General features: G+C 43.8%; 1 protein-coding gene and 1 pseudogene across 1 annotated transcript in view; both read left to right on the top strand.

Moving 5' to 3' along the window:
* LOC145412203 (dnaJ homolog subfamily C member 17) overlaps positions 1-25522 on the top strand; it is a 312151-nt gene extending 286629 nt beyond the window's left edge. Inside the window, exon 7 of the mRNA XM_080282128.1 lies at positions 25219-25522. Coding sequence (XP_080138254.1) covers positions 25219-25440 — 222 coding nt within the window. The 3' untranslated portion in view covers positions 25441-25522. The remainder of the gene's footprint in view (positions 1-25218) is intronic.
* Positions 19202-19319, top strand: LOC145412340 (5S ribosomal RNA; annotated as a pseudogene).
* Positions 25523-27313: the final 1791 nt, after the last annotated feature.

Raw genomic sequence — 27313 nt, 5'->3', positions numbered from 1 at the left:
ATTAACTCTCCTCCTCTTACTGACTCCCTTCAACCTCTGTCTCTTCGCCGCACTGTTGCATCTTTATCTCTTTTCTATTGCTACTTCAATGGTCACTGCTCCTCTGAACTGTCTGGTTGCATTCCTCCACCTCTACGACGGGCGCGTAGCACCCGTCTGGCAGCAAACTCTCATCCCTTTTCTGTCCAACTCTTTAATGCAGGAGTTAACCGTTACTCCCAGTCTTTCATTTATGCAACAGGTCAACTCTGGAACTGTCTTCCTCTGTCTGTATTTCCTGCTGACTATGATCTCCAGTCTTTCAAACGCAGTGTGTCCAGGCATCTCAAAATGATCGGATCTTGAATTTGGCTCTCTATTGTATCTTGTTTTTCTCTTGGAGGGAACTGTTACTGCGGTTTTATGGCCTATGGTTCCTTCTTCCTTGCATTAAAAAAAAAAAAAAAAAAAAAATCAAAGAAAAAATATCACTGAAGGCAGTTGCAAAACAGTTAAGTTTCTTGGACGCTGAATGATGTCTGCTTCCGCAGCACCAGCTGATTAGGGTGGTATTCCCAAGGGGAATGGAACTCTGGTGATACGGAGAGCTGGAATTCCGTTTTCACCACCTACCTAACCATCCTCCTTTGCTGACCTTTGCTGTGTGACAATAACATGGAGAGTAGACCAGTATACTCTCCCAAACACATTCTCTAACTACTGTATCTCATACACTACAGTAGTCCCTCGTTTATCCGGATGTGTTCATTAGCTGGATGCTGGACCTTGGCTTTATTAAACATTATCTGAATTTACTTGCTATTATCCGGACATAAAAGTCCCCGAGAACATCTGACATGTTCAAACAATTGGTATCGTGGCTGCTGGGCTCGAGCCATGAGCAGGAAAGTAACCCCTCCAGTATCCGACATAATAGAGCCCAAGTAACATCTGGGACTTGGTATTGTCCGGGACTTGGGCAAAATGCCCCTGGACAGGTACTTATAGACCCCAACTGAACCTAACTTTGAAAGCCACCTAAATAACTCCTTACTGGACATGCACAGCACCTATTTGAAACCCTGTTCACACAAATAAGGGACAGAAACCAGGAAATAAAAGGAACTTAAGAATGAGAAATTAGAAATGAGTAAGGAAAAATATTTAGCAGTGTACAGGGTACTTACGGGAATTGAGGAGGATGCAGGGGCATTCTAGCAGACGTCGCTGGAACTACACGCCAAAACACAGCTGTTCGTCACCACGCGGTAAATTTAAAGAGTAGGGATGAACACATATCGGTTTTTTTTTGCATTTGGACATTTTTAGGCCATTTTTGGCATCCTAGATCATTTCATACGTTCATCCAGATGTCCTTTTGTCCAGATATCTTAGGGTCTATCCGAGACTTGGACTAATGGACCCAAGCCCAAAATGTCCGGGACTTGGGGTGACCAGGTCTTGGTCGTCCGGGTCTTAGATGGGTTTCTGTAGTCTGTAACCCACAGCCAGAGCTAAAATGTCCATCTTCCCCTGACCTGAATGGTCAGAGCCACACACTTGTCCGATCACTCCCAACGAACCTCCAACACTTGAGTAATATAACTGTAACCTGCAAGTGGTTTCAAAAGATCCATATTCATCCCCACCAAATGTCCAGTGTCACATGGCCACTGGGCTGAGTCTTTCCCAACTGCGACCACCATCGAACACAGACCACAAGCCACAAGTACATGTTCGGTGACAACAGCCTTTCGCCTCTCTACCGAACATCAAAAGTCCCCCCCCCATCACTGTGAGTTGTGTTTCCGCATGGCCGCTCGGCATCTAACAGACCGCAGGCCACAAATAAATGTATGGTAAAAGCGTCCATCCGCCTGTTGACAGAAGGGGGAGAATCCTGCCTGCAGCCTCACTTCTCCCCCCCTCCCACCCCTCCTCCATACTCTCCCGGCTCCCCCCTCGCTCCCTCAGTGCCTACCTTCCTCTGTGGTGACAACACTGATTGTGACTTTTCAAAGTTTTTTGCAATTTATTTGACTACTATTGGTCGTATCCATATTCTGAAGTGACCACGAGAAAGCCCATGAAATTCTGCATGTACAGTAGATATGTGCTGGACTCTTGGAAGGTGCTGGCAAAATTTTGCACAAGGATGGTGGGAAATTATGTGAAGGTAAGTTTTACTCCTGAACACTTTATTCTCACTGCATTTCTGTACTTTTACTTATCAGTTTTATGTGTTTCTATTAGCATATAAACACCAGCAAAGATGATGGTATACCATTTATACCAATATAACCAATTTCTGATGGCATATTTGGCTGTGGATTTTTTTTTTTTTTTTGAGCCCTGGGAGCAGTCACTCATCACAGATAACTGATTTTCAAACTGTCTTCAAGTTTTTTGTGGATTTTTGTCAGTTATGCATTGTATTCTTGATGTTTAGTATTAATGTGGATAATCCTACGTGTGTTTCAATGTCTCAATATGGCAGAATGACCAGAAAGCAGTGCCAGAATTAGGAGGGATACTGTACAGTCGTGGCCATAAATAATCATTTATCGTTCCGTACCCCGTGCTTCAGACTGGCTCCTTTATGCGCGGCGTCACACTGGAGTAAGAGGGACTGAGAGGGAGGGGCCAGGGAGAGAAGGGAAGGTGGGTGGGGGGACAAGCGATGGTGCTTAGGTGGAGTGAGGGAGGGGAGGGATGGTAGGTAGGGGAGGGAGAATGAAGTGCGAAGTTGTGGCCACATGATTTGTCTGTTTTCTTTCATTCAGGGCATTATATAAAGGAGTTACTGTTCGGTAGATAAAGCTGCATTACACCTTGTATAGCGGCGTCAGATAAGAAGCTTTAGATAGGTGGTGATATCAAGGACTGGCTCGTGAGAGAAATATACTGATGTGACATTAAACATTTGTGCGGAGCCAGATATTTGTGTTTATCCGTGTATTTTGACTTCAGACGCAGAATGGAATCTGGATGGCTTTGACTTCCATGCTGTTTGTGTAAGAAACAACCTCTGCCCTTACATGTAATTAATTTTTGGAACTAAATATTATATGCAACCTTTGACATGGCTGTGTCCACAGTAAATATGATCACCCCTGTGGTATACACTCCCTCTATACAGTCACCATCATGTAATTCAATAATTATTTAATGACATTTCTATATGAAAAGGCTGTTGAAAAGAATCGTGCATAAAAGGTAAATAAATCTGATGTCTGTGCTTATGGGTGAATATGGTAATGGTATCTCTAATAATCTGTTAGAGGGAAACTGAAACAAAATCCTACCCAAACTCCCAGAATATATCTATGTCAATGTTTACCGACACTAGTCACCAAAACAACCAGGAACGCCTTAGTAAGTAGTCCAGTGGCCTCATGCCTCAAAAACCTCATGCAGGCGTCACAGCACCGGGGAAACAGTGTTGTTGATGGTTTGCTGGTTTTGTTTGAACAGCTTCCACTCTTCTTCCGTGTGCTAGAGGAGGCAGGCCCGTGTCCTCTCGTTCTCTGGGTTCCACACGTAAGGTGACCAGATTTATTGGAGCTAGAAGCAGGACATTGTCACTTGTGTGTGTGTGTGTGTGTGTGTGTGTGTGTGTGTGTGTGTGTGTGTGTGTGTGTATAGAGAGAGAGAGAGAGAAAAAAAAAAAAAACAGAGAGAGAGAGAGAAAGAGACATAGGTGAGTGACAGTGATGTTTGCTACATAACACCTCACCTTGGGGCTGCTAATCAAACACTAATGTCTCAAATGAACTCCAGTGATCACGGTATGGTGAATGGGCCAACCAAAGTTACCAGTTAGTATTACAAATTTTATATTAATTCAGTATTTCATTTGGTTTGGATTATGCATAATTTTGCTAATTCATCATAATTTCAAAAAACGTCATGTTATATCTAATGTAATAGTAATTTTCTAAAAGCGGGACATTTTAGATAACAGGCACAAAAAGCCGGACATTTTAGTCACAATTTAAAAAGCAGAACAGATGTAAAAACAAACGGGACTGTCCCGCCTAAAGGCGGGACTCTGGTCACCTTATCCATGCATTGACAATCTGGAAAACAGCTAAGTAAAAAGACGAACAAGAAGCCTCGGGCAAGGACTGACCAGAAGATGACGACAAAGGACATGGTACGGATTGCGACGTGGAATGTAAGGGGTGCGAATGATGAGGTGAAAGAGAGATTGTCCAGGTGCTTGAGGGTGCAAAAGTGGATGTATGTGGAGTAACCGAAACTAAATGGAGAGGACAGAGTGTGAAAGAATGTGAGTATGGATGGGGTATATGTGCAGGAGTAGGTGAGAATGAGAGGGCAAAAGAAGGAGTGTGTATTGTTGTGAGTAAAAGATGGAAGAAGAACATAAGAGAGTATGGATCAGTTGGCTCGAGGATTGTGTGGGTAAGATTAAAAGTTGGAATACAAATGTGGGCGATTGTGTGCGTCTATGCGCCAACGCAAGATCGTGCAAGCAGAGTGAGAGAAGAGTTCTGGACAATTGTGGAAGTGTACAGGGAATAGTTTGGAAGGAATGAGAGAGTGTTTTTGATTGGAGATATGAATGGCAAAGTAGGCAATGTGAAGGTGGATAGAGCAGTTGGTGAGTGGGGTGTGCCTGCTGAGATAGATGAGAATGGCAGTGCGTTAGTGGACATTTGTGCCGAGAGACGGTTGGTGATAGCCCATACCCTCCTCAGGCACAAAATGATCTACAGGTACACATGGCGAGTACTGAGAAGGGTGGATGGTGAACTGAAAGAAAAGAAGGCAGTGATTGATTGTGTGTGTGTGGATGAAAGGATGCGAAGATGTGTAATGGATGCAAGAGCTTATAGAGGTTGGGGGAGTGGACTTTCTGACCACTGCTTGGTGGTGGCCAGAATTGAGATCCAAATAAGATGGAGAAATATAAGAAGGGAAGGACGGGACGAAGGAGTAGTTGCAAGGTGAGTGGAAAGGTTACAAGAGTTTGAGAAAAAGACAGAATATAAGAGAGAAGTCGAAGAACAATTGGGTATATTTAAATTGGAGCAGATGGGGGATGTGGAAGGTGGGTGCAAGATATTCACAGAAGAAATATGTGATGTGGTGTGTGGAGTGAAGAGAAGATGGAAGGGGTTGCAAGGAACAGCATGGTGGAATGAAGAGGTGAGAGGCTGTGGCACAAAAGAAGAAAGCATACAATGAATGGATGAGAAGTAGGGGCGTGGAAAAAGTTGAGAGGCGGAAGAGAGAGTTACATATAGAAAGGGAGAGAGAGGTAAAAAGATTAGTAAGAGAGAGTAAGAAGAGAGTGGATGAGAAATTTGAGTGTAAAGTGGAGGGACTGTAAGAAAATGTTCTGGAAAGTGGTGAAGAGAGTAAGACAGGGTGGCAGTGAAGTAAGTAGGGGAGTGAAAGATAAAAATGGTAGATTACTAGTGGAGAAGGAAGAAAAAGTTAGTGGATGGAGAGAACACTTTAAGGAATTGTTGAACATAGAGAATGGAGGTAATGTAAGTGTAAGTGGCTGGAGAATGGCTGGGAGAAGGAGGGAGGTGAGAAGACAGGAAGAAATCGGTAGGATAGAAGTTGTGGAAGCAATGAAAAAAGTCAAATTGGGGAAAGCCCCAGGAATTGATGGAATGTGTGGTGAAATGGTGAAGCATGGGAGAGAGATTGAAGTAGAATGGATGTGGGAGATGTGCAGATTGGCCTGGGAGGAAGGTAGAGTCTTGGAGGATTGGAAGTCAGGTATAATTACTCCCTTGTACAAAGGAAAAAGGTCAAAAGAAAAGTGTGGTAATCATAGGGGCATTTGTCTTCTTAGTATAGTAGGAAAAGTGTATGGTAGAATATGTATTGACAGAGTTAGGGAAATAACAGAGGAATTTGTTGGAGAAGAACAGGGAGGCTTTAGGAAGGGAAGAGGTTGTGTAGATCAGATATTCATTCTTAGATCTTTAGTGGAAAAGTGTCTAGAGAAGGGAAAGAAGTTGTTTGTGGCCTTCATGGATGTGGAGAAAGCATATGACAGGGTGGATAGACAAGGATTGTGAAAAGTATTAAGAACATATGGAGTAGTTGGGAAGTTGTTGAATGCTGTGAAGAGAATGTATGATGGTGCTAAGGTTGCAGTGCTTGTGGATGGTGAACTAAGTGAATTTTTCTCTTTGAAGGTTGGGTTGAAACAGGGATGTGTCATGTCTCCATGGTTGTTCAATCTGTACATGGATGGGGTAATAAAAGAGATACAAGGTAGGGCAGTGGATGTTGGAGTGGCCCTAGTGAGAGAGTGTAGTGTTTGGAAACTTCCTGTACTGCTGTTTGCATATGATACTGTGTTGTTAAATGATGACGAAGGGGAGCTGCAGGGCTTGGTGGATGAGTTTGGGAGAGTGTGTAAGAAACGGAACCTAAAGAGAATGTAGGGAAGAGTAAAGTGATGGTCTTTGAGAAAGTGGAGTCAGCGAATGTACAGTGAGGTTGGATGGTGAGTACATTTAAGTACTTGGGGAGTGCGATGAGTAAGGATGAAAGTTTGGAGGGTGAAGTGCTTGAAAGGGTACAACAAGGAAGAAAGGTTGCTGGTTCCTTGAAGGCAGTGATGAGAAACAGGGAGGTGAGCATTGCAGTGAAAAAGTTACTACATGACAGTACTGTGATACCAGCTCTAACGTATGGAAGTGAAGCTTGGACGTTGTTGGAAGGACAAGTCAAGAGTGAGAACAGTGGAAATGAGTTATTTAAGAGGAGCCTGTGGAGTCACTTGGAGAGACAGGCTGACAAATGAGGATATAATGGAGCATTGTGGTGTGGATGTGGATGTGATAGGAAGTGTTAGGAGGAACACACTGAGGTGGTTTGGCCACGTGGAGAGGATGGAGGGTGAGAGACTGATGAGGAGAGTGTATGTGAGTGAGGTGGAGGGGGGGAGGGGAGGGGGAGGCCGAGGATGAGATGGAGGGATGGAGTGGAGAGGTGTATGAGAGAGGGGGGTGTGAGTTTGGAGCAGGGCAGTGAAATGGTAGGGGACAGGGCAACGTGGAGGCGATTTGTTTGTGGCCACCCTGTACGGGAATGGGGCATCTGGCGATAGATAGATAGACAATCTGGGCCCATGCAATCTCGATGGCTCTGCACTAAAATTTGATCTTTCACGTCAGTATATTTCTCACGAGCCAGTCCTTGATATCACTGGCTATCTAAAGCTTGTTATCTGATGCCACTATACAAGGTGTAATGCAGCTTTATCTACCAAACAGTGACTCCTTTATATGATGCCCTAAATGAAAGAGAATAGACAAATTATGTGGTCACAACTTCACATTTCATTCTCCCTCCCGACTTACCCTCCCTCCCCCCCCCTCACTCCACCTAAGCACCATCGCTCGTCCCCCCATCCACTTTCCCTTCTCTCCCTCTCTGGCCCCTCCTTCTGAGCTCCTCTTACTCCAGTATGACTTGCCACACGTAAGGGAGCCAGTCTGAGGCATGGGGTACAGGAGGATAGGTGATTATTTATGGCCACGACTGTACATACAGTAGTGCTTAGGTAAGGTGGTTTTTGGTTTTCAATGTTTTTGCATGGTTTTCATGGTGTTGAAAATTATTCTGGATAATCGTAAGAAAGTTTTGATGTCAAAATATGGCAGAATGACCGGAAAAAACTGCCAAAATATTGAGGGGTACTGCACATACAGTAGTGTATAGGTATGGTGTTTTTTTGCTTTTTAGTGTTTTTTTTTTTTTTTTAAGGGTTTTCTTGGTGTTAAAAATTATTTTGGATAATCCTATTTATGTGTTGATGGCAAAATATGGCAGAATGACCAGAAAACACTGCCAAAATAAGGAGGGGTATTTTACATGCAGTAGTGTATGGGTAGGGTGGTTTTTGGTTTTCAGTGGTTCTTCTGCATGGTTTTCTTAGTGTTTAGCATTACTTTGGATGTTTCTTTGTGTGTTTTGATGTCTAAATTAACCTGAATGACAGGAAAACACAGCCAAATTAAGCATAGATACTGGGCTAATAGGTTAGGTGTAGGTTGGAGGTTGGGTATAGGTAGGGTCTGTTTATGGTAGGGGAATAGTGTTCATTATCCAGGTGTTGCCACTACCCCAACGTGCATTTGGCTCTGATATGTCCTGATAAATGAGAGATTACTGTACACCACATGCATGTTACATCAGACAATGTACTGTACCCCGCTGCATCACAGTGGTTGATGCCAGCAAAGGCATGCGGCCAGAAAACTTTGCCCCCACTGCCTAGTGGTGGACCTTTTGAGGGGAGTCATGACAAGGGCTCAGCCAGCATAGATCGTGGGGCTGGGGTGAGATGGGGCTCAAACCTGTGCTAGAGGGTACAGGGCATTGCAGTTCCCAGGCTGCCGCGTCCGCCCAATAGGGAGGGGCCCGAATTTGGGAGTAGCGCCCAGGAGGCTGCCTTATTAATGGGCGTATAATGGTGGGACAGTTACAGTGCCAAGGTACATTTGGAGGGTGTCCCTATAGCTTACCTGGCAGGGTGCCCCAAGGCCACTACCATAGCCACTGGTCAAGGCTGGTGGGCTAGGGGTCCCAGATCCATTGCCTGGACCTGGGACTGTGCAGTGGGTGGGCCCTGTGGCATGTCTCTCCCCTTTATTATTTTTACTGATTGTCACCAAGATAAAGAATGAAATTCAAAGCAAGCCTGAGGACAATAAATCACCCAGGGGGATTATAGTGGTGTCATGGAATGTGGGAAGTTTGAGGGGTAGAGCAGGGGAAGTGATTAAGACGTTGAGTAGGAGGTGGGTGGATGTGGGATTTGTGCAGGAAGGTTGCTGAGAGGGATTGTTATTGTAAGTTGTTTTGACTGGGTAGGACAGACAGATATGGTTGTGTGGTTTTGTTGTTTGGGGAGAAATGGGTGGAATATGTCATGAATGTTACGAGAGTAAGTGATAGGATAATCTTAGCGAAAATTTTGTTAGGTGGGAAAATGATTGTATTCATATCAGCGGATGCTTCACAGGCAGACTTGGATGAGGTAGAGAAGGATAGATTTTGGGATGACTTAGTATGTGTAGTAAATGATATAGGAGATGATGAGATTGTAGTTTTGGGAGGGGACTTAAATGGTCATGTAGGTGTAGCAGCTCATGGATATGAAGGAGTACATGGGGGATGTGCACATGATACAAGAAATGAGGAAGGGGAAAGGATACTAGAGTTTCAGGAGGCAATGAGCATGATTGTGTGCAACAGTTGTTGTAGGAAAAGAGGGAGTAGGTTGATTACATATGAGTCAGGGGGAAACAGCAACCAGATAGACTATTTCCTGGTCACGAGGGCCGATAGCAAGTTAGTGAGGGAAGTTAAAGTTATAGGGAGCAAGGAATGTGTGCAAGAACACTATTCCCCAACCATACCCAGACCCTACCTATATCCAACCTCCAACCTATACCTAATCTGTTTGCACAATACCAGTACTTAATTTGGCTGTGTTTTCCAGTCATTCAGGTATATTTAGACACCAAAACACACTTAGGAATATTCAAAGTAATGCTAAACACCAAGAAGACCATGCAGAAAAAACAGTGAAAACCAAAAAACACCCTTCCTATATACTACTGTATATACAGTACCCCTCCTTAATTTGGCAGTTTTCTGGTCATTCTGCCATATTTTGATATCAAAGCATACGTAGGATTATCCAAAATAACTCTGAATGCCAAGAAAACCATGCAAAAAAAAACACTAAAAACCAAAAAACACCCTACCTATACACTACTGTTTGTACAGTACCCTTCCTACTTTTGGCACTGTTTTAAGGTTAATCTGCCATATTTAGACATCAAAACACACATTGGAATATCCAAAGTAATGTTTAACACCAAGAAAACCATGAAAAAAAACATTGAAAACCAAAAACACTCTACCTACACACTACTGTATGTACAGTACCCCTCCTAATTTTGGCACTGTTTTCAGATCAATCTGCCATACTTAGACATCAAAACACATGTAGGAATATCCATATTAATGCTAAACATCAAGAAAACAATGCATAAACAACAAAAATCCACAAAAAACCTGAAGACAGTTTGAAAATCAGATGTCTCTGATGAGTGATTGCTCCCAGGGCTCAAAAAATAATTCCATGGCCAAATATGCCACTGGAAATTGGTTATATTTGTATAAATTGTATACAGTCATCTCCTCTGTTATTTGTACTATAAGATAAACTAATAAAAACACATATAACTGATAAGAAAAAGTACAGGAATGCAGTGAAAATAAAGTGTTCAGGAGTAAAACTTATCTTCATATAACTTCCCACCATCCTAGTGCAAAATAATGCCAACATCTTCCAAGAGTTAAGCATACATCTAGATGCAGAATTTCATGAACTTTCTTGTTGATTTTGTAGAATTTTGATACAACCAATAGTAGCTGAATAAATCGCAAGAAACTTAAAAAACTCACGTCAGCAAAATCACCATGGAGGACGGTAGGAACTGAGGGAGTGAGAGAGGAGCCAGGAGGGTATGAAGGAAGGATGGGAGGGGGGGGAGAAGCGAGGCTGTGTGCAGGATTCTCCCCCTTCTGTCATGAGGCGGACGGGCGCTTTTACTGTACATTTACTCGTGGCTTGTGGTCTGTTAGACGCTGAGTGGCCATGCGGAAACGCAACTTACGGTGACAGGGGGACTTTAGACGTCCAGTAGAGAGGCAGATGGCTGCTGTCACCAAACATGTACTCATAGCTTGTGGTCTGTGTTACAATCTCAGGGGCAGTTAGGAAAGACTTAGGCCAGTGGCTGTGTGACTTTGGACATTGGGTGGGGATGCATACGAACATTTTGACACCGCTTGTGGGTTACAGTCACATTACTCAGGTACTTGAGGTTCGTTGGGAGTGATCAAACGAGTGCATGACTTTGACCATTCAGAACAGGGGCGGACGGTTATTTTAGCTCTGGTTGTGGGTTACAGCCTACTTTCTGCTCATGGCTCGAGCCCAGCGCCCACGGTACCGAATGTTTGAACGTGTCGGCTGGCCAGCCGAAGTTCTCGGGGACTTTTGTGTCCAGATAATAGCAAGTAAATTCAGATAATGGTTTAATAGAGCCAAGGTCCAGGATTCGGATAATGAACACGTCCAGATACTGCACATCCGGATAAATGAGGAACTACCGTATATCGCGAAGTGTCCAGGTTAGCAGGGGTAAGTCCGGATGTCGCATTTATTGGAATTTTGCTTTTTTCGGAATGGCTTTGGCTCCAATTAGTCCGTTATAGTGAGATTTTAATGTATAGCTGTATAATACTGTACTCACAGTACAGACAATTGAGAAATTACCAAAACAAAAATGTTGTGAACCCACAAAAGTAAGGTTATGCTGCACATGTCTGCAGGTGGGGCCTGTTTCATCGAATTTTAATGTTTGTATGAAGTTCTGGTTTGGTGAGTTCTCCTTTGTCCATATTATAATAATAATAAGAATTAAGAGCTTTTTGGGGGTATTTTTATGCATTACAGTAAAGAGGTAGGCAGAAAAAAAAGAAATGCACAGTACTTTTCCTGAGTGTCCACTTTTTTTTTTGTGTCCTTCTGAGTCAGTGTGTGGTTGGGGAGGGATGAATAGGTGATCTGAACTCTGCCTATTAAATACAAATTTAGTCCATAATAGAGGTTTTTGTAGAGTTCCTCCAGATCCCAGTTTATCCGAGAAATCAATTTATATGGCCTAGCTTTCCCCCAATTTATGTGGATTAACTTTGTTTTACTGTTATTATTATTATTGTGACGGTTGTTATTCCCCATGTAACTGTTGGTAAATTCATGTCGTTTTTTAAATTGTCTCTATCTATCTATCTATTGCCAGATGCCTCAATCCTGTTTGGGGTGGCCACAAACAAATCACCTCCACGTCACCCTGTCCCCTGCCATTTCGCTGGTAATTTTACCATATCCCCACAACTCCCCTCCCCCCCACACACATGTACGGAATCATTCACTCAGTCACTCATACACACACACATGCATGTGTGTGTGTGTGCTTTTAATGATCATTTACAGAGATGAGCATAAGATCTTGAGTTTCTTATAGGATCAGATATTATTATTCAGCAGTTTTTTTGTCAAGTGAAAATAAATGTTTTTTCCCTCAGTCATCCACAATACATTTCTGCCTTATTGTGCAATACAGTTGCATCAGGTGAAGGCCTGTTGCATATCAATTTATTGCATAATAAGGTTAATATAACATGGGTTCAGTAGGGTTAAGGAGAGTGACCTCAACGGCGAAACCTTAAATGACCTAAAATACCCCCTGCTGCCCACCTGAAGTCTGTCCAGTGCCGGTATAAGTCGTCACCAAGGGTACCCCACCCCCCAGGATGGGGGACAGTTGGAGGGCCTGGGTGACCACTTCACAAAAAAGATTCATTATCACTTTATTTAATATCACACACTGCACTATTTATTAAGTACACGCACTGTTGTTTGCCAAGAGCAGTGGTGTTTCAGTGGCCTTTCATGCACAAAATAAAACAAAAGGTAATTATCACAGCCAGTGTAAACACTGGTCAGGCATTTTTGGCTCTGTGTAGAGGCCTAAAAAGGGGATGATGATTATGTAAGGTTGACTCAATTTCCAAGTCACAAGTTTCAGTAGGCCATACACAAAAAAGTATCACTTCATTTAATATTGCACACTGCACTATGTGTTAAGCACTTGCCCAGTTATCTGGTAATAATCAGTGTTCCAGTGGCCTTTCATGCAAGAGCAGAGGCCCAAAACAGAGATGATGGTTACGTGAGGTTGAGACGATTTCCAAGTCACAAGTTTCAGTATTTCACACACAAAAAACTATCTATCTATCTATCTATAGCCCGACGCCCTAATCCCGCAAAGGGTGTCCGCAGACAAAACGCCTCCAAGTCGCTCTGTCACCCACCATTTGACTACCCTCCCCCCAACTCACCCCCCCCTCCCTCATATACCTCTCAACTCCATCCCTCCACCTCATCCTCGGTCTACCTCTCTCTCTCCCTCCCTCCACCTCACCTACATACACCCTCTTAGTCAGTCTTTTGTTCTCCATTCTCTTCACTGTCCAAACCACCTCAGTGTATTTCTCCTAATCTTCTCAACCACATCCACATCCACCCCACAGCGTTCCTTCACTTCTTCATTCGTCAACCTGTCCCTCCACGTCACTCCACATGCTCCTCTCAAATAACTCATTTCCACTGCTCTCACTCTTGACTTGTTCCCCTCTTGCAAGGTCCATGCCTAGCTTCCATACATCAGGGTAGGGATCACAATACTATCATGCAGTGACTTCTTAACTTCCATACTCACCTCCCTATTTCTCATCACTGCTTTCAGTGTACCAACGACCTTCCTTCCCTGCTGTACCCTTTCACGCACTTCATCCCCCAAAGTTCTATCCTTACTCATCACACTACCCAAGTACTTGAATGCACTCACAATCTCCATATCCGCACCATCCAACCTCAATGCACACTCTGTGACTTCATTCCTCTCAAGCACCATAACTTTACTTTTGTTTACATTAACTTTCAGATTCCTCCTCCTACACACTGTCCCAAATTCATTCACCAAACCTTGCAACTCCCATTCATCTTCACTCAACAGTATGTATCATCAGCAAACAGCAACACTGGAAGCTTCCAAATCTCACCCTCATTCATTAAAGCCACCCCCACATCCACTGACCTACCCTGCACCTCCTTAACAACCCCATCCATGTATATATTAAACAGCCATGGAGACATCACACAACCCTGTTTCAGTCCGACATTGAGATCAAAGAACTCACTCAGCTCACCATCCACTCGCACCATAACCCTAGCTCCCTCGTACGTACTCTTCACAGCACTCAACAATTTCCCCTCCACTCCATATATTCTTAATACCTTCCACATACCTTGCCTATCTATTTTGTCATAAGCTTTCTCCAAGTCCATGAAGGCAGCATACACTTTCCTTCCCTTCTCTAGATAACAAATATCTGATCTACACACCCTTTTCCCTTCCTAAATCCCCCTTGTTCTTCTCCAACTAGCTCCTCTGTCATATGCCTAACCCTATCAATGAGTATTCTACCATATATTTTACCAGTCACACTAAGTAGGCAAATACCCCTATGGTTACCACATACTTCTCTCTCTCCTTTTCCTTTGTATAAAGGAACAATTATACCTGATTTCCAGTCCTCTGGAACCCTTCCCTCTTCCCAAGCCAATCTACACAATTTCCATATCCACTCCACAACAATCTCACTTCACTTAATATTGTACACTGCACTATTTGTTAAGCACTTGCAATGTTACTTGGTAATAACAAAAGTGCTTCAGTGGCCTTTCATGCAAGAATATAGGCCTAAAAAGGACCTCCTCCTCCTCCTCCTCCTCCCTCCATCCATCCATCCATCTTTTTTCCATCATCCACCATTACTATCAGTCATCCTTAGGACCTGACCCAAGGATTCAAGTTGGCTGGGCACTACACTGTCCCTGGCCTATCCCTGCATGGGGTAGCCTCATTAGGACTTAGGATATTTGCCCTCATTGATAACTTTACAGAATTGCTGTTGAGCTGAGCTTTGCAGAGTTGAGTAGGCCCTCAGTATTTGCATGGTTCCAGATTGCCAGGCTCAGTTATTCATGGAAAGCAGGTGGCCAGCATTGAGAAAATCTTAGAAGCTTCTATTACACTCAGAAGCATCTAGAAGCATGTGCAAAAGCATCATTGGGGTTTCCTGCGACACTTTGGTCCTGCCTGCACTGCCCTTCCTGTGCTTTCCCATGAGGCCCAAACCTCTTCTGTCCCAGTCCCACACTCCTGCTTTCCTTGCCTCTGTCTCACAGTCCCACACTCCTGCTCCCCTTGCCTCTGTCTCACAGTCCCACACTCCTGCTCCCCTTGCCTCTGTCCCAGAGTTCTGCTTGGGCTGCCTCCACTCTCAGCATCAGGCATGCAGTATCCACTGATGCATACAGCTGTACTCACACCAAAATCTCTGGTCTGTGTCTTTGTTCATATATTCTTTCCTTGATTGTATTCTTGTTCTGTACCATAATGTGATAAGTATGGGTCCTAAGAGAGCAGCAGTGTCTGGTGCTGAGAGCACACCCAAATGACAGGTGATGACTTTGGAGAAGATGAAACTACTAGACAAGGTGGAGGGTATGTCATATGCTGCAATTGGCTTCATATTTAAAGTTAATGGGGGGAAAAAAAAGAAAGCTGAATGGGAATCTGTGTGCTGGTGGCCTGCAAGGTGCTAAGACTGCGGCATACCTGTGAGACAAGGCAGTATCCAAAATGGAAAGTGCTTTGTATGTATGGCTGATGAACCAGCAACATAAAAGGGTTTGTGTTAATTCTGTGACCATCCGAGAGAAGGACAGAACCCTGTATGACTGATTCAGGACCCAGGCTCCATACCTTGATGCTCTTTGCACCAGCACAGCCCCTAGCCCAACTCCCAACCACCATTTTGTGCAGTAAAGGCTGTCACTATTACTCTTCTTTCTGCTTCAAGTGGCTCTACACAGAGTGACATGCTAAATTGTTTCCTGTAGTTCAGGAAACAATTCATTATACTGGGCGGTAGTTGTATGGCCAAATAGTGGGTTGTCATGGAGCCTGCTATAATGCTCCTGTTCACTGGGTGGACACAAATGCAGTGTCCATCCAGGAACCAAACCTCCGCAGTAAAACCCATGCCTCGCTATAGCAAGGAGTTGTCACCTGCACGGAGACGTCAATTCACTATACGGAATACCCCTATTGGGGCAGCTGCTTGCCTGTGGTTGATGGGTCTGCTCAATCAGACAGACTGGGGTATGGTCAGACTCAAATATGAAGTCCGTTTGGGTGGGGCCCGAGAGGGGATTTCCCTCTCTACAGCTCTGTTGCATCAACCCCAGTACCTATCTCTCTCTCTGTCATATGTCAGCTATTTACTATTTGAAATTGTATATTAAATATTCTGTACTTATTAAATATATTAAATATGGCTATATAGTGCTATGAATGTGTCGCTTTTTAGGATAATAGCAATGATTTGTATAAATTCCACACCACCTGACAGCGTCGCTTTCCGACGTTGCCAGAGGTCAAGGACACCCACCTCAGACTCCAGGTGACCGGTCACTTCCTCCCTAATCCCCACCCACGATGGCAGCTACTCCGACTCGCTCTCGTGTGCTCCACAGTCGGGAGAAAGAACTTATTTACAATGTGAACAAGTATTTTCTAGAAGAAAGATCAGAGAGAGGACTTATGCCTACTGGGGAAACCTCTATTAAAAAAAAACGCGCCAAGACTTTTACCTCAGTGGTGGTGTGGAAAAAAGGTCGAAACAATATAGAAGAAAACACAACTTATAATATATAAAAACTTTCTCAATCAACCGAGAGAGAGAGAGAGAGGAGGTTTGGCAGAGCTGTAGAGAGGGAAATCCCCACGCGGGCCCCACCCAAACGGACTTCATATTTGAGTCTGACCATAGCACAGCATCAACAACACACTGAATACTGCCTCTACAAAAACAAGTCCCTTGTTTACAAGTTACACAAAACCACCTGACAGTGGCTGAATTGGTAGAGAGGTGGCCTACAGTCCTAATGGACCCAGGTTCAAATCCCCACTGGGGCAGGGAACAGTTTAACCCGCCCCATCCTGACGTTTTCTGGGCAGTGGTACGCCCCAGTCCCGACATTTTTGGACCTTTTTTTTTTTTTTTTTTTTTTTTTTGCTCAAACATCCGCTTTTGGTGAGAAACATCGAAAATTCATAGATAGAGAAATCGCTCACCTGAGGTTTAAAATACTCGATCCAGGTACGAGTTCCTCCTTACCTGACTGGGTTTTCTAACAGGCTGGCACCAAAGAAAACGAGTTCTATGGGAGGGTAACTATTTTATCCACTCATAAACAGTATTTATTTATTTACTTGGTATGAATTTATATGTAGTACGAGTATATTTGTTTTCAAACAGTAATATAGGCATTATAAGCATTGTTTCACTAACTCATCACCATTCATGACCTTTTTTTCCCACATTACCTGATCATCATTTCTGACTGTTTCTTCCTCTAATGCTATGTAAACTTTGTCCTCCACATTGTCATTGATTGGGGAATCACTCTGGGCCTGAATGTCTTTATTGGCCAGGTCACTGGTAACAGGTGAATTGCCGAGACAGTGGCATGCAGGGGGGAGGGAGAGGTTATGCGGTGTAAGGCATTGTCCCTGCTTGGCATCTTGTAGAGGAAAGTGTCCCATGTATACGTGCCAAAAATCACTCACGAAATCACTCGCGAAAATTGAAAATTGTGCAAATTATGCAACTTGCAATGTTGCCGCGTTAATTCACGTCGCCGGGACGGCGCGGGTTAAGTATTTGAATTTCATACAGCAGACTTTACTGATCTACCTGAAGACCTGCTGACATGTAAAAATAGCCCCACTAATACCAATACACCAGTCCTGTATGAGACAGCCCTAGCATGTATTCAATATGGCCGGTGGGTGTTAGTGCCAAAGTGGTGACATGTGGAGGTGTAGGGTACAGAGGATGACTGTTGGGCCTTGGAAGCAGGCTGTGAAGCCTATGCCCTGAGTCAGGGGGGTGGGGGTAGGGAAGTGCACCACTGATGCACAATGAACTGGTTGATGGTCATGTGCAAGTTAAATAAAGTAATAAAATGGTCACTCACAATCACCGGAATACCATTTTTTTTTTCTCTCGAATTTAATATTTAAGAAAAAAACTGTCAAAGTTGGAGATTATCGTACCTCCAGCGAATCATGCACCCTCGCTATGACGTCACAAACCATACCAAGGCTACAGCTGACTGCCACTCACAGCAGTGTCTGGGAATCATACTTCAGTACAAGTAAGATTTCTGTGATATTCAGCTATTGTTATCATGCTAGGTACAATCGCGCTTATTATTCCCTGAGACACCTGTGGTGGAAGGTATTTGGCCCGCTCTACTCTTACTGAACAACAGGTAGTTGACTCAGACTGCCTTACCAACACAGTGATGCTGAAAATGGAACCGCTTCTTATAAACGAGAGATCATGAAAAAAGAGATGGGTGGGATATAAACAATAATGATGGACAGTATCATTGCACATATGGTAATAGAACATGGAATAATTTTACTGAACTAATTCCACCTACTATTGATTACATATAGCTTGACAGATGAAGATATGTTATGTGGTTTGTTGTCTGCCATTTTGCTACGGACGTGTGATTAATGCATTATTAAATTCCTCTACATACTGCGGGTTTAGTTATTTAGCAATAATAAATGTATTACAGAAATGTATGGATATTTCATAGTATCATGGCTGTATGACCGAGTCCCATTAAGTCGTCACACTGAGTGGATCATGTAATAACATTCAATACTATATGATACATGTAACAAATACAGTATTGAAATTATCACTGATGGCACGTGATGGCAACCCACCATTTCAGCGGTCCTATACTATTTAATTTCTGCTAGATTTAGTGCAAGTTAGGTTCTTAATACATTGTTTGTTCAGTCTAAATTACACCTAGTGGATATCATGACTCATTCAGTCTCTGTGTGAGCAGAAATTTAATGTTGAGTAAATACTGGGGCTCAACATTTTGCTCACTCCCTTCACACATGCGCACAAGACAGTCCAGTGATTAAGTTTGTCACAAGAGATTTGTTTTCAAAGCAAACGCACGAGGACTAATGCTTAAAATAATACAGTTTAGACTACTTGTGGTCTGGTTAGATTAGACAAAGTAAGGTACTGTAATTGCTTTGCAGGGTCTGAGGTGGCAACACCATGGCCATCTCAAACCGTGGCAACACGGGTCTTGTGGTGTGCATGGGTGAAGGGAGTGAGCAAAATGTTGAGTCCCAGTATTTACTCACCATCAAATTTCTGCCCACATAGAGACTGAATGAGTCAAGATACCCACTAGGCGTAATTTACAGTCTGTACATAGTTTATTCAGACTATAAATTAAGAACCTAACTTGCACTAAATGTACCAGAAATTAAATAATATAGGACCACTGAAATGGCAGGTTGCCATCATGTGCCATCAATGGTATTTTAATTTCCGTTTATGATAAATATAAACAATTCACGCTACATTATATATACGTGTTCTATTTGTATTATTTATATTACGGTACGGCCATGCCACGTTGAGTACACCGCTTCCCGTCTGATAAGCGAAGTTAAGCAACATTGGGTCTGGTTAGTACTTGGATGGGTGACCGCCTGGGAACACCAGATGCTGTTGGCATAACTCCCTACGTGTCAAGTGGGGTTGGTGGAGGATTAGTGCCCCTCCCTGTAAAACAATTAACTCTAAGCCCTTGACCACCCCATTTGGGATACATGGCATCTGGCAATGGATGGATGGATGGGACATGACATTACTATGATTCACAGTTTCACACAAAAATGTACATATTTAACAAAGAAAAATATGCTTTTTAAACAGCACGGGGCCTGTGTTTCTCCCAATGGTGGTGACATTTACCGGAATACTAGGCTTTTCAGAGGCACCCCATTGCGTATCCTCAGGGTTAACAACAAATTTTTGACCTGATTTCTGATAAATTAGGTGTGTTTGAACCTGTATGGTGATAAAAATAATAATAACCTAACATATGCAGCTTAACCTAACCGAACAGTCATCTGTCAAGTTTAATCTCTTCGTGCCCTAAGGCCTGGAATTTTCTGTGCAGGCCGGGCCAATGCCAGGGCCATTTTTTGAAGTTTCGAAAATTGATTTTTTTTTTTCTTGCCATATTGGAGAGAAAATTCAGCTGCACCTAACAGTGCAAATCCCAGCTTCGTGTAGGGGTCTGGTTAGTACTTGGATGGGTGACCGCCTGGGAACACCAGATGCTGTTGGCATCCCTACGTGTCAAGTGGGGTTGGTGGAGGATTAGTGCCCCTCCCTGTAAAACAATTAACTCTAAGCCCTTGGCCACCCTGTTTGGGATACATGGCATCTGGCAATGAATGAATGAAAAAATGAATCATATAGTATTGAATGTTATTACGTGATCCACTCAGTGTGACGACTTAATGGGACTCGGTCATACAGCCATGATATTGTGAAATATCCATACATTTCTGTAATACGTTTATTATTGCTAAATAACTAAACCCGCAGTATTTAGAGGAATTTAATAATGCATTAATCACACGTCCGTAGCAAATTCTTGGGGGAGGTGAATGGCAGACAACAAACCACATAACATATCTTCATCTGTCAAGCTATATGTAATCAATAGTAGGTGGAATTAGTTCAGTAAAATTATTCCATGTTCTATTACCATATGTGCAATGATACTGTCCATCATTATTGTTTATATCCCACCCATCTCTTTTTTCATGATCTCTCGTTTATAAGAAGCGGTTCCATTTTCAGCATCACTGTGTTGGTAAGGCAGTCTGACTCAACTACCTGTTGTTCAGTAAGAGTAGAGCGGGCCAAATACCTTCCACCACAGGTGTCTCAGGGAATAATAAGCGCGATTGTACCTAGCATGATAACAATAGCTGAATATCACAGAAATCTTACTTGTACTGAAGTATGATTCCCAGACACTGCTGTGAGTGGCAGTCAGCTGTAGCCTTGGTATGGGTTTGTGACGTCATAGCGAGGGTGCATGATTCGCTGGAGGTACATAATCTCCAACTTTGACAGTTTTTTTCTTAAATATTAAATTCGAGAAAAAAAAAAAATGGTATTCCGGTGATTGTGAGTGACCATTTTATTACTTTATTTAACTTGCACATGACCATCAACCAGTTCATTGTGCATCAGTGGTGCACTTCCCTACCCCCACCCCCCTGACTCAGGGCATAGGCTTCACAGCCTGCTTCCAAGGCCCAACAGTCATCCTCTGTACCCTACACCTCCACATGTCACCACTTTGGCACTAACACCCACCAGCCATATTGAATACATGCTAGGGCTGTCTCATACAGGACTAGTGTATTGGTATTAGTGGGACTATTTTTACATCTCAGCAGGTCTTCAGGTAGATCAGTAAAGTCTGCTGCATGAAATTCAAATCCTTAAACTGTTCCCTGCCCCAGTGGGGATTTGAACCTGGGTCCATTAGGACTGCAGGCTACCTCTCTACCAATTCAGCCACTGTCAGGTGGTTTTGTGTAACTTGTACACAAGGGACTTGTTTTTGTAGAGACAGTATTCAGTGTGTTGTTGATGTTGTGCTACCCCAGTCGGTCTGATTGAGCAGACCCATCAACCACAGGCAAGCAGCTGCCCCAATAGGGGTATTCCGTATAGTGAATTGACGTCTCCGTGCAGGTGACAACTCCTTGCCATAGCGAGGCATGGGTTTTACTGCAGAGATTTAGTTCCTGGATGGACACTGTAATTGTGTCCACCCAGCGAACAGGAGCATTATAGCAGGCTCCATGACAACCCACTATTTGGCCATACAACTACCGCCCAGTATAATGAATTGTTTCCTGAACTACAAGAAACAATTTAGCATGTTACTCTGTGTAGAGCCACTTGAAGCAGAAAGAAGAGTAATAGTGACAGGAAGAATGGGAAAAATAAGATGAGAGAAAGATAGACACAGAAAAAGAATGTCAGGCACGAAGAAGTAGGTAGCATTACATCAAGTGAGTGGATGATGGGCTCCCCCACCAACCACCAGCATTCAGACTGTCTACAGATTTATATGGCTGTAAAAGAATTGTCACATGAATGCATGTAAATTGGTTGTTTTGAACCCTGCTTTTGTGGGTAATGTATAATTATTGATGAATACTAAAATGCCGGGTATAGGCTCCAGGGGCGAATCGACACCCCCAGAAGGAGCCTACAGAGGGGCAGACAGCTCGCGGTCCAGCTTGGAGTGAGAGGGACTTAAGACTGCCCGGGCCGCACACCCCTATGACCCGGAACTCACCCACCGCCACCATAGCAGGAAACCGCAACTACCTTGAGGGTGAGCCGACCCTTGACAGGATCAGGGTGGAGCTATTACTCTAGCTTCAGGCAGCACCCCAGCGATGGCCGGTAGCTGTGCCCCTTTTTGAGGCGGCCTGCAGCCGCTCATCCCTTCTTCAGGGGACGTCCAGTAGCCGCTCCGGCCTTCGTCAGGAAATGGCTGGTAGCCGCTTCGAAGGTGCTCAAGAGACGGCTGGTAGCCACTCACCCCTCTTTCAGAAGACGTCCAGTAGCCGCTCACCCCTCTTTCAGGAGACGGCCAGTACCCGCTCCTGCCTTCGTCAGGGGACAGCTGATAGCCGCTCCAAAGGTGTCCTTGAGACGGCCAGTAGCCGCTCACCCCTCCTTCAGGAGATGGTCAGTAGCCGCTCCCTAACTTGTCAGGAGACGGCTGGTAGCTGCTCCGAAGGTACTTTCGAGACGACCAGTAGTTGCTCACCCCTCCCTCAGGAGACGGCCAGTAGCCGCTCACCCCTCCCTCAGGATGTGGCTGGTAGCCACTCCAAAGGTGCCCCTGAGACAGCCGGTAGCCGCTCACCCCTCCTTCAGGCAACGGCCAGAAGCCGCGCCCCTAAAAGGCCACGGCCAGCAGCTGGACCCTACGGCAGGAGACGGCCAGAAGCCACTCCCCCAACAGGTGCTGCCACACCTCCACAGAGTGACATCCTCCAGGAGGAGGGTCCCAGTCCCGAGGACCTGTGGAGAGGCCCTGTGCTATCCCCAGGGTTGTTCTCCACCCAGCCGGCTCCAGAGGGACCCCACCTGATGGTCTCCGACAACGGCTGACGCCGCAGCTCACTCCTAACGGCGTCCCTGACGGCAGGAGACCCAGCCACTGGGCCACCCCCAGGACCCCTGGACGAGGCCTCTCCCCACCCTGATGCAGACGACCCTCGTCCTCCGTCAGGCGCCTAAGTGAGCACTTCAGGAGGTTGTCCAACCCAGCCCTGAGGGCCGCGCTCCAACTCCCAGCCCTGACACTGCAGGGCCCCTCACCACCCACAGCCCCGGACGAGAGAGGACACCTCTACGAGTGATCCCGTGGCCGCTGGATACAGGTGCCACTGGTGGGACTCAGCCCCCATCAGGAACCGGGCTGTAAGTCCTCCGTCTGTCCCTCGCTAGCCATGCCGCCACCCCACCGACAGTGAGTGACAGTGAAGAGTGCCATGACAGTGTAATAGTAAAACTGAATATCGGGCAGTGTATTATCCGAGGGAAACTAAGTCCAAGGCCCATTAATGTGTGATAGTTACGATTTGGGCAGACAGTGAAATAGTGCAAGCAAGAAGAAAGATCTAATAAGAGTGCAGTGATTTCAGTGAACATCAGACTCGGCCGTAATAGTGTAATTCCTCTGCACTGCAAGACCTGTGAATTAGTTGCCCAGCCTAAACACAGTTTATATTTCCCTCCAAGTGATAGTGATTTATTCCCCTGCCCAAAAGACTGCAAACACTGTTCATTGTGCTCTTCTCCTGCTGTCTTGAACAATTGCCTAAATAGTATCCTTCGTGATACTACTGTCCACGATACTTGCACATGACTTATATTTACCCAGATTCCTGTTGTTGTGACATCAGCCTGTTCCACATATAAGATTAGTCAATACACGTGTAAGGTTGTTGCCTTGAGTTTTTGTGTCCTGCCCCTTTCTTATTTGTCTAAGCTCCGGTCTAGAAAGAGAACCCAGCTGCACGCTAGGCATTCAAGGGACGGGAAGTCGAACCATTAAACACCTAGCATAACAAATACATTGTATCAATCCCTTCAGTCCAGTGATAGATGCAGTACAGTACAATCCCAGTTAACCGGGTGGCTTGGGGAATTTACCTTCCCAGTTACAGATTTTTCCCGTATTTCTGATTTTCAAGTCAAATCTATACAAAGGCTATCACAGCAGTAAATACAGTTCAGGTACTCACCAGTCACATTAGGGGTTACACTAAGAGATTCCGCCTGAAAAACTGCCTTGTAAACACACACCATGGTCATAACGCACGTGTGCAATGTCTAGCAACTAGCAGTACTGCAAATTACACCAGTCCATTGTTTACCGAATTACTGTATTCATTATATGTACTGTACTCATAAAAATTGAAAAATAAAATATAGAAATAAAAGCTTGAACATTTATTAGTGAACTGATGATGTGTTAAGACTGCACTGTAGAATTATCACAACACCTGTGCCCCCACGTGAGTTTGTTTACGTTTCCGACTGTTCTTCTTCTTCCCTACCTGACCTCCATCACTCCACCCCTCACCCGCCACTCAGCTGTTTTGCAGAAAATAAAATAAATGATGTACGTATGAAATGCAGGCATATTTATATATTTTTCTTCCAACAAAGTAAACTTTCATTTCTATTAACATTTATATTCAGCCATTAGTGTTTTATAATGTTCGCCTTTTTCAAGTCTGTTGCACATGTCCAGCTTCTGTTTCAAGGTAAGCACGATACGCTTACGTTTAGTTTGCACTTTAGGCATTTTGGAGTGTACAAATTACCGTCTATCAGAGGAACACAATAGTAAGAGATCTTGTTTACTGTCTGGTGGCAAAACGCAGACTGGTGATTTTTGGAAGGTGTGGAGGATGACTGAATTCAAGTAGGGGAAAGAGGGGGAGAGGAGGGGTGGTTAAGAGGATTTGCTAGGGATTTACATCAGCCGGAAATGCCTCCACCTCGCTTTGTCTGACTTCCCCCAGCCTCGTGTGACACTATCAAACGGCGGTTTGGCGGTCCATTCAAATTGGCGCACAGTTATAACTTACTGACATTTTTACCAGCCCTTGAATTTTCCCGTTGTTCTGAGTATTCCGTTTGTCTGGATACCGGATTGCTGGGATTGTACTGTATTTCCATTCTGTTCTTGCTGTTTACAATTATATATCAGCTTGGTGCTAATTTCTGGTTGTGAAAAAGTTAATGAAGGCTACAACTAATCCCTATGGAAAAAAAAAAATGGCAAAGCTGAATAAAATTATTGGGTAGTAGCAAGAATTAAAATATATTTTATTGTAAAGAATGGGTTAAGGAAAGATGATTTCTTGAATAATATGCTGGAAGCACTAATATATTGACTTTTGCAGTATACAGTATCAATTGTGTATGTTAGGGACCTGATGTATGCAAATTTATCTGGTAAAATAGACTCTTATGCTATACATTGTAATTTTTCTTGTCTAACAGGACATGGCTGTGCAATTCGAGAAGGGTCAGATGGGGAAACCTGTGGAAGTGAGCCATGTCACTGAAGACCCACCCAGCAAGACTAAGAAGAAAGAAGAAACTCAGGAGAGTATGAAGCCTAACTATGATTATGAGTCTGTGGCTGCCATGAATCAAAGGCGCCAGGAAGAGCGGAGGAAACTTATAGAAGAAATCTTAAAAGAGGAAGGGGATGGGAAGTGAACTTAAATTAGTAATATCATTATATTCTGTTTCATTGTGTGGCTCTGGAACTGGAACTGATAATGCTGAGATACACTGGTTCACTTTCCCTTTGTATGCGGGTGAATATATATAGTAGGGGAGAGTGGTGATGGTTTAGACCAGTGGTTCCCAAACTGGGGGCCATATATCAGAATGTAGGGGGCCATAACCTGAACCAAAGGAGTTTAGCGAGTAGGTAGTCAGTGGAGAGAACTTACACAGGTTCAGTACAGGTTTGTGCAATGCCTTGCTGCCAGTGAATTTTTTTTTATTGCTGAATCAGCTTTTCGCAATAATGCAATTTTTAATTACTCTAAGTATGGATTTTTTTAATGTGCATTTTATTATTCCTTTAGTACCATTTCAATAATTATATAAGATTCAGCTAAGACAAAACACACATTTCTTTATTAATACTTAACAAAAGAGAAAATAACATATGGAATCAATAAAATTACAGGATTTGCTGGAGTGATTTTTATATGGACATGATGAGTGTAGGACTGTAGTGTAGACAGTCACTGTAGTCATGGGTTATGGTTGGGGAAGGGGGGCCATGGACAAGGATCATGTATGAAAAGTGGGTAATGACCAGAAAAAGTTTGGGAACCACTGATTTAGACAGTGGGATGGTTCAGACAGTGCATTTCCTGAGAAAGGTATGGGACCTAAGACTGCGAGGTCTTGCGTAAAAGTGCATGAGTTTGGCTGCGGTTGCCTCATGGAACCTCCAAGCTACAAATGCCACACTTCTTGATGTAGGTCATGTTTCATGTTTTCTTGCACCCTTTATGTTATAATTTGAGTGTGTATCTTAAGCTCTACCTCCTTGAATGGGTCAAGCAGCAGATTATGGACTTCTGTCAACAAAGAACATTAAACTCTTGTGTGAAACTTGAGGGTACTCCTCAATTAATTATATAGATTCGGGATGGGATGGTTCATCAGTGTTCAAACTATGCCTGACTACAATATGCATTAAAAACGTGTTAAGTCAGCCAGTCAGTCAGAAATTGGGAAATAAATAGATAAAATGAGAGATTAAGTTTCTTTTGCAATCTGAAATAGAGGCCTGGAAAGCAAGAATTGAAGTCAGTATTCTAGAGAGAGATTGAGAGATGAGGTAGTCATGCATCATTTTAACCTGCCCCGTCCCGACCACTTTTCCACCACTGACTCCCCCCAGTCCCGACTAATTTTGTAAAAAAAAAATTAGGCTCAAACCTCCAGTTTTGGTGAGAAACATCGAAAATTCATAGAGAAATCGCTCACCTGAGGTTTAATATATTCAATACAGGTAGCAGTACCTCCTTACCTTACTGTCAGGCTGGCTCCAAAGAAAATGAGTTCTATGGGAGGGTAACTATTCCACACCACTCATAAACGGTATTTATTTATTTATTTCGGACAAATTTATATGTATAGTACCCTCGCGTCCAGCACGCGTTAGTCCAGCACAATTCGAGTCCAGCACGGTGAGCAATTAATTAGTATTATTTAATACGATTTAATTACTGCAACGCGAGTGTGTTAGCATAACACGCACAGAGCTCCGAGAAGTGGGCCAAATCCGCAGAGTTCACTTTAGGACGATCACCCCCGGTCCAACACGGCCATACTGGACATTCCCATGATGATGATAGCCAATGAAAAACTTCTGATCAAGTAGCCTTCCCCGCCTGCTATCGTGACGTGATCGTGATGCCGCCCAATTAAAAACGCTTCTGCTGTCACGTGATGTTTTGTTTACATATCTCCCGCCACAGCGCCACTCAGTTGCATAATTGCATTGGAAGGTGCTTTTTTCTTGCTGCATTTTCTGCCGTTGTTACTGCATTTTACCCTGCTCACG

The sequence above is a fragment of the Coenobita brevimanus genome, chromosome 92 (genome assembly GCF_032717465.1).
Source record: "Coenobita brevimanus isolate Jiangsu-jjx chromosome 92, ASM3271746v2, whole genome shotgun sequence".
In the NCBI taxonomy this organism is placed as follows: Eukaryota; Metazoa; Arthropoda; class Malacostraca; order Decapoda; family Coenobitidae; genus Coenobita; species Coenobita brevimanus.
Note: the sequence above shows the minus strand (reverse complement) of the source record. Positions and strands in the feature narration are given on the sequence as shown.